At 36.7% G+C, this 16,243-nt stretch overlaps 1 protein-coding gene across 1 annotated transcript in view; it reads right to left on the bottom strand.

Moving 5' to 3' along the window:
• Positions 1-5,004: 5,004 nt before the first annotated feature.
• LOC136863601 (TELO2-interacting protein 2) overlaps positions 5,005-16,243 on the bottom strand; it is a 100,837-nt gene continuing 89,598 nt past the window's right edge. The window contains exon 6 of the mRNA XM_068225765.1: positions 5,005-5,446. Coding sequence (XP_068081866.1) covers positions 5,156-5,446 — 291 coding nt within the window. The 3' untranslated portion in view covers positions 5,005-5,155. The remainder of the gene's footprint in view (positions 5,447-16,243) is intronic.

Below are 16,243 nucleotides of genomic sequence, written 5' to 3' on the forward strand. Positions count from 1 at the left end.
TGGTAGTAGCACGTTACAACTACTAGGACAATTGAACAATGGAAAATAGATAGATGTGGCTTTTCTAGTACTGTATATCTCACCAGCCACCATCATCATCATCATTTCTTCGCTCCAGCAAGCCGGGTGTGGTTGTGTACGAGCCTCCTCCAGTTTGTTCTATCCATCCACAAATGCTGCTCATATATGCGACACCAGTTCGCATCTCTAATTTCAAGGTCCTTCATTATCTGTCTTTCCCAAACATCACGAGGTCTTCCTCTTGGTCTCTTCCCAGGAACATTGTAGTCAAAGTATGTTCGAGGAGTCCTATGAGGGTTCATTCTTTTCATGTGACCATACCATTACAATCTCTTCACTTCTAGAGTCTCCAGCAAGCTTCTTTCTAATCCAAGCTGTTGTCAGATATCCACATTCCTTATTTTATCCAATTTTTGTTTTTTGTAGACAAGAACGGAGAAACTTAATTTCTGTTGCCTGAAGATGACTCTTTGTTGGTTCAGTAAGTGTTGCTGCTTCCAGGCCATACACCAGTATAAGTACTAGATATATTTTGTACAAGCTGATCTTGGAAACTAACGGAAATGTTTGATCCCAAAGTATTTGACGTACAGCGTGATAGAATTTGGAAGCTTTCTGTATTCTGTTACTAATCTCTTGATGTATGGTATTGTCTGATGACAGAACACTATCTAAATACTGGAAGTTGTCTACAATATCCATTTCCTCATCTTCAATTCTTAGATGAACAGTTGGAGAGTTTCTACTCAACTGTCCTCCTTTTGCTGATTTTGAGACCAAAGGTTGTAAAAGCTTCATGCCAGAGATCTAGTCTAGTTTGTACTTCCGCTTCTGTCTCACCCCATACCATTACATCATCAGCAAAAACTAGGGCATTAGTTGTTGGATCCTTTCTCTTAACTGCTTTTAAAACTTCATCGATTATGATTATGAAGAGAAGTGGTGAAAGAAAACTTCCTTGCTGGACTCCACTCTTCGTTTCAAACCAACCTGACCTTCCATCCCAGACCTGGACACAACACTTGGTTTCATCATATAATCGTTGTACTCATGCTATGATGTCATCGGGCACTTTCTTACGTATCAAACATCCCCATATATGCCTGCGTGGTACATGGTCATATGCTTTCTCGATGTCCAGAAAAATAGTTATAAGTGTTTTACCTTTCTCCCAATACTTCTCATAGAGCATTCTAGTGGCAAAAATGAGGTCTATAGTTGATCTATGAGGTCTAAATCCATGTTGTTCCTCCTCAAGTGTAGGTTCAACATATTTTCTAATCCTGCTCTCAAGGATGGATGCGTAGATTTTGAGGCCATGTGACAGCAGAGTTATACCTCTGTAGTTGGTACATTTCTTTCTATCACCTTTTTTCAACAATGGGATGATGACTCCTTGCTTCCAGTCATGGGGTATTACATTCTCTTTCCAGATTCTATTTAGTACCCTGTACATCCACTGTTGTCCTACCTCTCCTAGTGCTTTGATCATCTCAACACTTAATTCATCTGATCCAGTTTATGTGTTGTTTTTCAACTTAGATATTGCTGTCTCTACTTCCAACCATGTCAGATTAGTGGTATTTGACTTCCAAAATCATAAGGTTCGTCGTCTAATGGGGTGACATTTTCATAACAGTTCAGCAAAGTTTCAAAGTGCCTTAGGAACTCCTGTAATATTTTGGTCTTATCCCTAGTCACCTCACCATTAGGAAGTTCTACAGATTGGATAGATTCATTTTGAGTTCTTCTATTCTTAACAATACTTTATAACAGTTTTTTATTTCCATCCTGCGTTATTTTGGTAGCCAGATCTTCCTTGCATTTCTGCTTTTCAGCTACAACCAACTGTTTGACATGTAATTTTTTCTTTCTTAATTATCTACAAGGTAGATCATTATTCACCTCTTTGATCATGTTAAAGGTTTTAAACGAAAAGTACTACTGTGGGAAAGTCAGTTCGTGAATAAAGGCAACACATTTACCCACTTTGACTGCAGAGTTGTGTCTAGCTCCAAACTATTCTGGTAAAACATAAGAAGAATATAAAGAGGTTTTAATGTCACTAGATGACAAATTTGAGAGCAGGTTTCATGATATTCAGGCATTAGAAAATAATCTGCAGGTGTTCACTATGCCCTTTTCAGTGGACGTGCAAACTCCTAGACCAGAATTGCAGCTGGAGCTGATTGACTTACAGTGCGATACTCAAATGAAATGTAAGTTTGCAAGCACAAACAGTTTGACTGAATTTTATGTTTGTTTTCCACGGGAGAGATTTCCTAGATAGCACAAATTTAATGCACATATTTTAAGTATATTTGCATCAACTTATTTATGTCAAAAGATGTTTTCATTAATGCAGATTTGTAAATCTAGACACAGAAGTCAGCTCACCAATGAAATATTGAAATGTGCTTTGCGACTTGCCAGTACGCAAACGATAGTGCCAAACATTGATACAATACTATCTAAATGAGCCCAAAGGTCCCGTGAAGGAGGAGTACACCAGCGATATGTTTTAGTTGGTGTGTTTAATTTGTTGTCATAGTCATAAATGCCATACAAATATTGAAATGTATGTTAATAAGAGTGCAAAGAATGTGTACAAATCACACAAATTGTATTTTCTTTCAGTAAATGTATGTGTCCCAAAGCTTCAGTTAATTGTGAAAATGTATTTATTCAGGGCATATTGCACACTGCCGTAAATTCCTTCATCAACAAATAATTTTCTTGTCCTGTTATACTGTGTAATCTGTGTCCTTTTCGACTCACATGATACATGTTCCAAATTATTATTATTATTATTATTATTATTATTATTATTATTATTATTATTATTATTATTATTATTATTATTATTAATATATTATATATTATTATTATTATTATTATTATTATTATTATTATTATTATTATTATTATTATTATTATTATTATAGCAGTAGTTGTTCACATGGTAACATTTCCGAGCGGGAAGTACAGTACGACCACAGTAGGCAACCCGCCTGACTGCTGCTCTCTTGTTACATGACAGACAGCCATCCAGAGCAGAGCAAGTAACACCTCCTCCCTAGAGCAACTACCTGATGACCAGTGCTATAACCTATAACAACAATAAATCAAATTTCTAACATTCCACGTGCCAGCTCACACAATGTCAGTATTCACCTTTTCTGATGATCGTCCCCTCATGAAGTCCCCACTCAGAGATCCGAATATGGGACTATTTTACTGTTTTACCTCCAGCATATCTTACCTTGGAGAAAGCTATCAGTAGTACAGTACATCATTCAATCACACAGAGAAAGCTGGATGTCCTCGGGAATTACAGCTGTTGTTTCCCTTTGCTTTCAGACATGTAGCAGTACCAACATAGCTAAGTCATGTCAAGTATTATTAAAAGGCCATATCATTCAATCATCCAGACTGCTGCCCTTGCAACTTCTGAAGGGCTGCTACTTCACTTTAGATGAACCATTCATTAGTTTGGTCTCTCAGTAGATATCCATCTTGTATGGTTTCACCTGCGACTCTGCTACCTGTTCCATTAGGAAGGACTGCTGCAAGGCCATGTGCTTCACAGGAGACATATATTTCAACAAATATATATTCTGTATTTATACAGCACTATTAAAAAACATAAGCAAAACATTTTACAGATTAATAAATTATAGTAGTCTGGAATGGTGGTGCAAAATTTATTATTTTACAAAATTTATGAACATATTGGAGACCATGTCTGAAGGCCAGGCAGACCGCCATATTTCGAAGGTTTTTAAAAAACTGTAGAAAATAGTACGTAGGTTGCAATTATAGCATGTATATATCATCAAAAAATTAAAATTATCTATTCTACAGATTAAAAAGTTGTTTTAAGATCTATTGAATACTTTTCAGATTACACATTTTCCAATGGTACGCCTTTTGCAGCAACAAAAAAAAGTCTGACAGCAAAGTCTTACACATGATGAGCTTAAGTGTAGAATAGTTTGAAGCATTCAGGGACACAAAGTGCTACAGAACACATTGTATACCACGAGCATGTCTCTTTTCTCATTACTTTTCCATTTTCCGCTCTTCCTTTATCTGCACAGGCTTTGTAAGTGCATCCAAATCACCAAAAGTACGCAGCGAATGTGAATCATCCCTACCTTTGAATCATCATCGCTTCCGCCACTTCATTCTAAATGAATCTCCAGTCATATGAAGATCATGAAACATTAGCTAAATAAACTATAAAGTGCAAAATCACACCTGGGTGAAATATGATAGAACAAGTTATAAATACCTTCATCACAACAAGAAGTTTGAAATCGGGGTCAAGATCTGAATCATCTATCTCTTCTTCTGAACCACTGTCATAAAAAATCTCTTCTAATCTCTACAATTCCACTTTCATTCAATGATCCAATCATGATAGCAGAAACAAAACACAGTCTAAACACTTCGCACGATGTAAACAAAACTCTGAAAGCGTGTGCCTTGAGCAGCTGGAAGCATGGAGTGTAGAAGCGAACTTGAGCAAAAATAAGCTGCTATAACTTTGAGAAAATAAAGACAGAGGACATGAGCGCACGGTATAGCTGTTATAAAAGTTCTTTAAAGTGGTATCTATAGTTTCCGCCCGATTCTCGTCCTGGCTGTGTTGACAATATAGCAAATACATGGGCCCGAGTTAGCCTCGGGCGCGGTCAGTCTGCGCTCTTACCCCACCCCGATACACACTCATGCTCAGTCTCCAATGTGTTAAAAACAAACAAACCATATATCTAATTAAAATTTAAAAATTTAGATTTTCAGAAAATTTGTTATCCATATTCATACAGAAAAATTTCCTACTTTTTATATGATAAATTCAATTGTTGTATTTTTCACATGCTTAATTTCATAATATTTTGGATTTAATGGGCTGAATTTTCAAAAACCCAAATGTGCCGTTGAAATCTAGCAAGTTTTTTTTTATTTCGGGGAGGGGGTAGGGTTGAACCACTGTGACACTCCCTGTAGGTACAACCTTATATGAGCGACAATATACATTTATTTGGCAATAAATACAAAAAGTCAATAGTGATTTTATCTGATACAAATGTTGACATTCAAAAAAAAAAAAAAAAAAAGATATCACTGATCATGCAAAAACACGATCAATAACACTAGAAAAGTTTTCATTAAACCTTGCTCGAGTTTTAATATCAGTACGAATAAGATTAGATTGCTCAGGAGCATTTTTAATCACAACAGTGAGACAATCCTCAACTAAATGAAGAACATCCTTGTGGACAGCATCTGATTCATTCCGGTTGACAATCTGGTTGGAATTACTAGTAATGTCATACAGCATTCTAAGCAGCATACTGATCAAAATATTGAAGTGGTGTGCTATTCGTGATTCACATTTCCTAAAGTAAACTTGTAGAGCCTGTAAACAGACGAACCAACAAGAGTAAACAACAGAACAGTATACAGTAATAATATCCTATACATATACATGTGTTAAAATGTGTGCCCAGGTGGCAGATTTCCTATCAGCTGTTTACTTAGCCTTTTCTTAAATGTTTTCAAAGAACTTTGAAGTTTATTGAACATTTCCCTTGATAAATTATTCCAATTCCTTATTTCTCATCCTATAAATGAATATTATTTATCTACACAGATCTTTCCCACTTTTAAGGTGACACTCCAGAGATAAAAAGATATTTTTACCTAATGCATGGATTTTCATGAAACTTTGTGGGAATGTCACCTACATAAAAGTAGAGATATCACAGACATTTCTTTCACATGTAATTAATAGTTTTTCCAAAATCTGTTTTTGAAATTTTTAATTCCATTTTTTTCATGAAAGTTAATCAACATGTTAATGTTAATTTGTAATTAGGTAGATAACACTTCTTTTAAAAGCACTACGTATCGATTTTTCTGTACATAATTTATATAGGAGGATATAATTCTGCAATCAAAAATTCCTTATGCAGGTTTCTTAATATAGCTGTGATACATATAGCATACCAATTTTGTTACATTTGGAAAAATATTACAAAAGGAAAACGTGATTTAAAAGTAAAATTACAAATTGCACTCAAAGCATTATTACAGTGATAAATTGTTTGAATTCAGCGAAATAACTTCCGTGACAAGAAAAAAAGAAACTCAATCCTTTCAATTTCAGTCATTAAAAAGCAATTCTCCAAAATGACCAAACTATTAATTTTTATCTAAAAAAAAAATCACTAATCATGCTAAAACACGATCAATAACACTAGAAAAGTTTTCATTAAACCTTGCTCGAGTTTTAATCTCTTTATCAATTATTTCAATTTTAACTGTTTTAATATCAGTACGAATAATATTAGATTGCTCAGGAGCATTTTTAATCACAACAGTGAAACAATCCTCAACTAAATGAAGAACATCTTTGTGGACAGCATCGGATTCCTTCCGGTTACAATATAATTATTAAAATTAATGTTGTAATTATCCACCTTTCAATACTGTAATATGCAATATTCTAAATGACATTAATTAGGGACTAGTTTTGGCCGGGGCTGGCCATCTTCAGCCTTAATGTAAAACATGTAAAACATCTTATAACTAAACAAATGTACACGCACACAATTGACAAATCAAATGAAACAAATATATACAAATTGACATTAAAAACTGGGATGAAATTATGAGTAAATTTGAAAACAACTAGGTTCTAAATTCTTGCATCTTGAGTATGCTCATCATCGACTCTTTCATGTATTAATATTCACAGAACTGTTAGTTGTAGTTCTAGAACTAGTTCTAGTGACGTGTACTTCTAATGAGAACTGAGCTGGTTGTTCCCTCAATGACTGAACAGCAACGACCTAATCCTGAAATGTGGTCACAGGAGAAGGATGCAAAGGAAACAGTACCACTAAATAATTGTGTTATACGGTTCATAAAATCATTATCAGGTAACACCATATGTTTAAGTACAACGTTAGCTTGATGTTGTAGAAAATAAACCAAACCATTGTGGCAACATGCATTAAAATATCCTTTCAACCACTTTCCAAGCAAAATGTTATGCTTGGCAGTGCATAGAGATTTTATTTAAGAACCCTACACCCAACAGTTCAATGGAAGTTTCATTGTAAATGTCCAGTTCCATGGTTAAAGGGTTAGCATGCTGGCCTTTGGTCACATGGGTCCTGGGTTCAATTCCTGGCAGGATGGGAATTTTAACAATAATTGGTTAATTCCCCTGGCAAGGGGACTGGGTGTATGTGTCATCTTTCATCATCATTTCATCCTCATCATGACGTGCAGGTCGCTATCGGGCATCAAATCAAATGACAAAAAATTATTAACTCAACGCCTAATTTGAGCTGGGACACTCGCAATGCTTTGTAAAACACCGCACCTTCTTGGACATCATCTCCTTGCAATAGAATTCATTTCACATTCCATGACAGAAAATCTAAAACCATACGTGTGCTCTCCAGAGCTAAAAATGACAAACAGGGTAATAATTAGGTTTCTGTTAGGTACCATATGCAGTTAAGGACCCATAAAAGCAGATTTTGTAGGATAGAAACATAGGTTAACCAATTACAAATAATTTGTCCTTTCATTAGAGCATCTGAAATGTACCAAAAACATAAATTTGCTCCTGAACACTATGAATGACAAACATGAGCAATAATTAGGATTCTGTTGGGTGAGTGAGGTCAGTTGTATGCAGCCAAGTAACCACAAAGAAAAGAATTTTCATTCCAATCATCCTCAACCTGCTCATTCATATGTTTTTATTAAATCTCAGCCATAGACGCCCAAGAGAGATCCGGTTTACTCTGTCTGCCATCTAGCGGACCTAGAGTAAAACGGAACATCGAAACTGTCGAGCAGACAGCCAGATGGCGTCAAATCGAAATGTCTGCACACGGTAGCTGAGGCCATACGATTATTATTATCACTAAAGTACTTATAGCCGTCTTATCTCTATGGAGATATTTGATACCTTTGGTGTACTTCGAGGTTGGCAGATTCTTTTTTCTCCCCAGGGAATACGAAAACTACTGCTTGTTTGAAACCTGTTATTGATCAAATTATCAGTAGAAGAGAACATTCAGTGTCATCTACTGTTGAATACAAATACATCACCCCAAGCACCATATTTTGTGAATAAATAATTATTTCTAGGTGACTTACTGAAAAAAATCTAACACTTCTGAGATGGAGACCTTTCTGCCGATGGATAATACATAGGGATTAGTATGCGGTTTTCTCAAAATTTTGTGTTGCACATTCAAATTGAAGGGGTCGGGGCAAAAGAGTGCCAAGCAACATTTTTGACAAAACTGAGCTGTCGGTGCCATTTGTTGAGGATTATGATAAGCTATCAGTAAACACTGGAAACTTGCATGGAAACACATTCAAGTGGCACTGGATGTGACTTTCATCTTGTTGCCCCCAACAGTTCTTAGAAACACTCGGAGAAAAACAGTGTCAAGCAACCAGGAGATCCAGATTACCATGGATTGTAGGAGGAAGCTTGTGTTTTCGAGTGATTCTGAAGAATATCTCAGTGATCCTGATGTAGACCCTGACTATCTTCCTCACATAGCATGTGAAATTTCCTCTCAAAGTGAAAGTTAGGTAAGTGTTGCTTGGCATTATTTTGACCATAACTAAAGTTTTCACCATTGTTGCTGGGGTTATGTAACTTATTAAGTCATTAGGTTATGTTTTAGGAACCGTTATAACACACTCTTGGATCTATAGTAAGTGGCTTTGTCAGTTCAAAGTTTACTCTGGTTAGTTTAAGGCCTTTTTGACCAACATTTGCAAATATGCATTGTGTGGCTTGGCACTATATTCTTCCAATTTTAAATCTGTTGCTGTCAGTCATCATTTTTCTCAAGAAAGGTTACATTGTCACTTGTAACCAGAGGTTTATACAAGGTAACAGAAAAATAGTGCATAATTTTGCAGCATTCTTGTTAAATTAATCGTTATTAGTTACATAACAGAGGATACAACATGGGTATTTCTCGTACTAAGACTTGGTGTTTTGCACTGTTTAGGATATCCTGCATCATTCAAGGACACCGTTACATTCGCCTGAGAAAGGCCCAAATTCTAGGAAGAGAAATAGACACATTAAGAAGATACAGATGAATAAGAATAGGCAAAGCGATGGAAGAGAATATGTAGCACGTAAGACCAGAAAAGTTGTTCCAGGAACAAAAGTTGGAGATCTATGTCGCTGTCCCCTGAGATGTTTTGAACTTGAAGAACAACAGATACTGTCAATATTTAATGGGTTTTAGGATCTCGCTGATTTTGATAAGCAAAATGCTTATTTATTTGGATGTATTGAAACTATTCCTGTAAAACAGAGATCCAGGACACCTGAAGGAGAGCCAAGCTATGGAAATTGTGGACATACAATGTAGGCATTCATGACTGTGGTAAAGACTTAGGGTGGGTGTTTTTGTGGGATGAGAGTATTGCAGGAAGAGGCAGTGACAAAATAGGTAGTGCAGTTTTGAAGTGTCTGAAAACAAACGCCATCGATGCTAAAAAGCTTGTGATTTTTTCTGATAACTGCGGGGGCCAGAATAAAAACTGGAATATAATGGCACTCTGGCCGTATTTTATTCATACTAAACGATTTAATGAGATCGAACACTGCTTTTTAACATCTGGCTACACATTCTTGCCATCAGATAGAGACTTTGGCAAAATTGAGAAGTACCAATGAAATCAACCGCAGTTGTACGACGCTGCCGACTAAAAACGTATCATTCAAGAATGTGGGAGAAAGAAGAAGTTCAGTGTAACAGACATGAAACAAGACGACTTTTATGACCTGGCAGCACTAAAAGTTGGACTCCTGGACACCAGTAAAAAAACATGTGTAAGTGGCATGGAAATTAAATTCACAGACGTAATTTGATCAAATCTGAAGCAAGTAATCCATGGTTTATCAAACTAAAATCAAGAGTGAATATGGATTTTGAAGACTGTAGCGTGCAAAAAAGTGGCAACACCACAACGTTGAGGCTGTAACGAAAGTACACTACTGTGCGAAAAATAAAGAAAAACAAACTGCAAGATGTGTTGAAACTCCTGGACTATGTCCCACCTGTCCATCATCAGTTTTATCTCAGCTTGATTCCTGAATCTGAAGACACTAATGAAGATGAAGAAGTGTAGGAAAGGAGCAGCTGATCCGTTCGTTTTAATGTTATGCATGTGCAGTTATAAGTTCCTAAATTCCATATTTTGAAAAGAACAACATAGTTAAAAGATACAGACCTTTTTCCGTGACGGATTTATGTTGATTTATTTAAATTTTTTTCAGTTGCCAGATCTACCCCGATTTCCACTGCTACCAATTCAAATATCATTGGTGGAAATGTTATTTTAATTGAAGATTGGTGTTAGTTTTCATTTCTGACTAAAATAGTTGAAATATCATTGTTTCATTATCATAAAATAATATTCCTAAGATAAGTGTCACTCCCATTGGGGCAATAAAATGCCAAGCCACAGTATTCTGTGATGTGGTATTAAAAGTATTGACTTTTGACCCTACAAATAGCAGTCCAAAAGAATTTATGCCTGCAAATCATATACAGTCGAACCTCCCTTCTGCGGACACCATCGGTTCTGAGGAAAAATGTCCGTTACGAGAGGTGTCCGCTAAAACAAGTTCGTAAAAATAATCGAACATTTTAACGGCAAAGAACATCCACCTTAAATATAAGCATGCATATCTTTACTTTTATTATTCTAAGTCATTTCTGTGTTAGTATTTCATAGAGAGTTGTTATAAGTGATTTTACATCATTTACAAACATTACAGCTTCGTGAAGTAATCCATTGTTACTCATATGTAACAGACAACTGAAATGCTACGGTATTTCTGTCTCACTAATTAGCGCCTGTACTGTCTCTTCCTTCTCAAATTGACTACCTGAGCTCGACCTTATCAGCGACAATAAGAGTTATGAATAGAATGATGCAAGAAGGGAAGAAAGTCCCCAGGTAACTTGTGAGTCAACAGTCTCTGGCAGCATTTCTGGGCAATTAGAATTCTCGGAAAAAGCCTGTACACCACTAGGTAGAACTGCATTCCGATGTACCTCCTCTCCCCTTGCTCTCGAAATAGTACAAACATTCAAAAGATATTTCCTTATGTCTGAAGAATGGTTTTAAAAGAAAGGATGACATGTGGTCCGGCGTAATAAATTGTCCGGCAACGTGTAAAGCGCCCGCTTAAGTCAAGTGGACGGGACAAATTATGATGTCCGGTGTCCGGAGTTCGAGGTGTCCGCTTAAATGAGGCCAATTTAACACTTGTCTTATGTAAAATAAAATCGGTTCCAAGGAAAATTGTCCGTATAGGGAGGTGTCCGCTGAATAAGGGTGTCCATTAGGGTACGTTCGACTGTACAATGAATATCACTGAACCTTTCAAAGCTATTAATACATCATTCCCGTGAATGGTACAATTTCAAGATTTGAACAAACTTTCTAATTGCTCTCCCTTAAAATTAAGAAAATGTTGCTTGGCACTCTTTTGCCCTGACCCCTTCAATTATACAAATATAAGACAGATGATACATGCTGATAGCAGATTTAAAATTTCGTGCTGGGCTGAGTGGATCAGATGGTTAAGATGCTGGGTTTTTTAAGCCCAAGTTGGCAGGTTCCATCCTGGCTCAGTTAGGTGGTAACTTATTTGAAAGTGATCAACTATGTCAACCCCATGTCAGTAGATTTACTGGCATGTTAACACATTGGAAGACGCTGCTCGTAGAAACTACGGGCAAGCCATTTCATTGCTGCTGACAGAGCTAGGAGAATTTATGGGCACGTTTTCACTATAGCTAAAAAATAGTAGCTGCCATTTCAGCAAGCTGTGACTTCACTAGAATACTGTTGAATGCTTCTATAAGCATACAACATGTACTAGTTATGAGCATAAGTTGGGAGCTCTTCTTTCAAGGCATTGATAACACAGCCACGTTCCTACATAACCTGGGGCTGTGTCATCGTTGACTCACAGCTGTGAAATGGGCGGGAAAGGACGTAGGGTACATGCGGACAGGAAGAGTGTGTGTTCCAGAGGCAGGATTTTTGTGTAATTCTTATGAATATTTAGCATGTCTAATTCAAGTGTACGAAATTTTGACAACAAATCCATTATGGATGTTCTTATGGAAGACATGAGTTCTGAAAATGAGGATGGGGATAACAATTACACACTAAGTAAACATGATGATTCTGGTGATTCAGGCAAGCAAATGTAGATAATGAGCTAATTTCAAATTGGTGTGAAGTGTAATGTAGTTTTATACTGCTTCCTGAAGTGGGTATTGTAATACTGTTTTATACCCCTTCCTAAAAATGTAGATGTTTCCCCGTGTACAGGTGACAACTTGCAACAACTCGATGCAACCCCGTTGTCAAACAAGGAACAGTGAGAAAGCAAATTCCTGGTTGTAAACAAGGATACCGGTGCCAGTTGAGCAATTAGGTTAGAATCTGTATTAGTGTGTTTCAGTAGATGTGTCCAAATTATTAGACAGATTTCGAAATATTAGCCGACAGGCATCCATAGCTGTGTCAGATTTTTTCTTTTTCGTTTGTAAAAGTTATTATCTTCATTAAGTGATATGTAAAAACTGCTGCACTATTATGATAATTAAAACTCATTTTTGTGTAGAAGAAACTGTGATCTTTCTAAATATTCCAAAAGTTGTTATAATCAGAAACCATTAAAAATAACGCAATTTCTGGAGGGTAGCACATTCAAATATGGCCATCTCCAATGTGTTAAAGAACTCCTGCGGGACAAGATTCCATCACCTTAGCATCTCCGAAAACCGTAAAAGTAGTTTGGGTCATAAAAACAATATTATTATTATTATTATTATTATTATTATTATTATTATTATTATTATTATTATTAAAATTTCATATCATCTCCACACTGAGTAAAATGAAGTCCTTGAGCCCTTTTGTCTGTCTGTCTGTCTGTCTGTCTGTCTGTCTGTCTGTCTGTCTGTGACGGCTAATCTCAAGAACCACTGGATGGATTTTGATGCGGATTTCACCACTCTATAAAGCATTTTTTGAGAAAGGTTTATATATAGAAACATTCTTCTATGACCAAAGTAAGCTGAGCAGTAATGATTTCAGTGAAGCAAGTTGAAGGAAAGAGGACTGTCCATGCGACCTTTTAGCCTACGCTGGCTAATCCATTGGAGATATATCTATGCCATGAGGCTAAGAATTTTTTGGCCTAAAAAATTCTAGAGAAAATTCTGCAAAAGCATATATCTGTCTTTAAAACATAGCCCAATATAAGGGTATTTATGTTACAGTTTGCAGTAAAAAACCAACGTCAAATTTAGAAACAAATTTTTTAATTAATCAATTAATAATCATCAAAACAAATTGTTTATTCACCTCAAGTATATAATGTAGCTTGAAATGACATTTACAGTATGTAATTTTCATCTATACTTTAGGAGATATCGTAGTTTTAAATTTTCCGCAGAATTTCAGTGAAGCAAGATGAAGAAAAACTGGGCATCCATGCATCTTTTTAGCTTATGCTGGCTAAACCGTCAAAGCTACATCTATACTATGTGGGAAAGAATTGTTCAGCATAATTTCTACGAGTAGTCCATGACAGCATGTATGTATCCTTAAGACATAGCCCACTAGCTGTTTTCATAAGTTAGGAGCGTGTAGCCATGAGCATACATTCGGGAGATAGTGGGTTCGAACCCCACTGTCAGATGCCCTGAAGAGGATTTTCTGTGGTTTCCCATTTTCATACACATCTTAAATAAGGCCATGGCTGCTTCCTTCCAACTCCCATCCCTTTCCTATCCCATCATCGCCATAAGACCTATCTGTTTTGGTGCAACATACAGCCAGTTGAAAGAAGGACTGTGTTTGTTACAGTTTGGAGTAAAAAAGTCAAATTTAAAAAGAATTTCTAAATTAAACAGTAAATTGTTATTAAAATAAATTGTTTAATCACTTCAAGTAACTAATGTGGATTAAAATTCCATTTACAGTACGTAATTTCCATCTATACTTTCGGAGCTATCAACGGCTTTGACCAGCAACAGTTGAGTAAAGACTTCAGAGAGGAGTGGATGTGTTGCGAGTTTTTGCTATTAATTCGGATCACACAGTCTTATCTGAATTCCATCTGTGAACAGTTTGTTCCACAGTTTGTTTGGAATTTCTGAGGTAATTTGATGCACCTTTGAACATTTCGTTCCACAGGCTATACAGTCGAGTTGATATTTGGGTGGATGTGGGGGTGTGTTTGGAAATTCCCTGGTAATTTGGTGTACCTCAGCATTTTTTCACTCTGTCTGTAAACATTTCCTTGCACAAGCTACACAGCTGAGTTGAGATTGGGGGGAGGGAGGGTATGTTTGGAGTTTTGCTGTTAATTTCATGCACCAGTGTTTTTTAAATTCTGTCAGTGAACATTTTGTTGCACATGCTATGATACAATAATTAATAGTTTTCCAATGACTTTTCGTTATATCTATATAAAATCTATAACAACGCACGTGGCCTCCAGAGAGGCCTGGTGCAAGTCTTTTGAGTTGACGCCCTACAGGTGACCTGTGCATCTGTTAGGATGGAGCCCTACCTAAAATGAATTTTAATCATGAAGATGGCACAAATACCCAGCCCCCGAGGCAGAGGAATTAACCAAGGAAAGATAAAATCCACATCCTGTCTGGGAATTGAACCCAGGACCCCTTGGACCAAAGGACAGCATGCTAACCATTTAGTCATGGAGCTGGATTATAAAATCTATAACAACCCATCATGCCAAAACAGAAAGTGAATATACAGGTAGGTCTTAGTACATTGCAGTCAAGAAAAGTGCATTTATCACGAAACAATGAAACTGACCAAGAAAGATAATCTTGATTGTCACAGGACAGCAGAAGAATGACTTCACAGAGACAAAGGGTGTTTTTTTTCCTTTTTCTTTACGTCGCAACGACAGATAGGTCTTATAGTGACGATGGGATGGGAAAGATCTAGGAATGGGAAGGAAGCGGCCGTGGCCTTAATTAAGGTACACTCCCAGCATTTGCCTGGTGTGAAAATGGGAAACCACGGAAAACCATCTTCAGGGCTGCCGACAGTGGGGTTCGAACCCACTATCTGCCGATTACTGGATACTGGCCGCACTTAAGCGACTGCAGCCATCGAGCTCGGTGACAAAGGGTGTAATATTTCTCCAAATTCACTGCCCAGGTTCAAATATATTACCCAGTTGACACAGTAGTTGATAGCGAAGAAGCTGTTCATTACCCTATAGAATTTCTAAATTCTTTACATTCTTCCAACCTGTCACCACACAAGCTGATTTTGAAGCAGGGGTGCCTGATATATTGTTACATAATCTATACCCACCAAAGTTATGCAATAGGATGTGACTGGTAGGGAAAAATTTTAAAAATTGTTTGATTGAAGCTAATATTTGAACTGGCTGTGGCACAGTAGAAACTGTTTTAATACCGGACCGAGAATCTCTATGATTCCTTCAGATTTGCTTTTCGATTTCAAACAACTCCAATTTCCAGTAAGAGTTTACTTTGGCATGATAATAAACAAAGCGTAGGGTCAGACACTTAGCATGGCTGGAGTTGATTTCAGTGGAGAACGTTTTTCTCCTGGACTGCTTTACGATTTCCTATCACGCGTTACACCAAAACAAAATCCTTTTATGTTCATTACCAGAGGAAAAACAACTAACAACGTCAAATACAAGGAAGTATTATAAGTTCTCAGTTAAAAGTACGCCTAACCTGTCGTCTTAAATTAATAACTGCTCCCGTGTGAAGCTGGGACAGGTAGCTAGTTACAAAATGAATCATCTCTCTACTCTGTCAAACTGTTGACCACAGTCGTTGGAACAGTGCTATGCATAAAAATTGGCAAAACCTGGTCTACACTTTGTAACTAGAAAACATAAGCCAGGTAAAAAAACTAACCAACAGCAGGATAAAAAAGTTAAGGAAGCAATGGAGAAGAGTAGCTTACCAAGTAAGAATAAGGAACTGATGATGGTGACTGCTGCTGTTTTTAAGGGGAAGACAATACATATAAAATTACGGTACATTTTTGGCTCAAAAAATATTTAGACTCTAAAAGACTCAGAATCAAACTTTATACACCTTGT

This window comes from Anabrus simplex, chromosome 1 (genome assembly GCF_040414725.1).
Source record: "Anabrus simplex isolate iqAnaSimp1 chromosome 1, ASM4041472v1, whole genome shotgun sequence".
Classification (NCBI taxonomy): domain Eukaryota; kingdom Metazoa; phylum Arthropoda; class Insecta; order Orthoptera; family Tettigoniidae; genus Anabrus; species Anabrus simplex.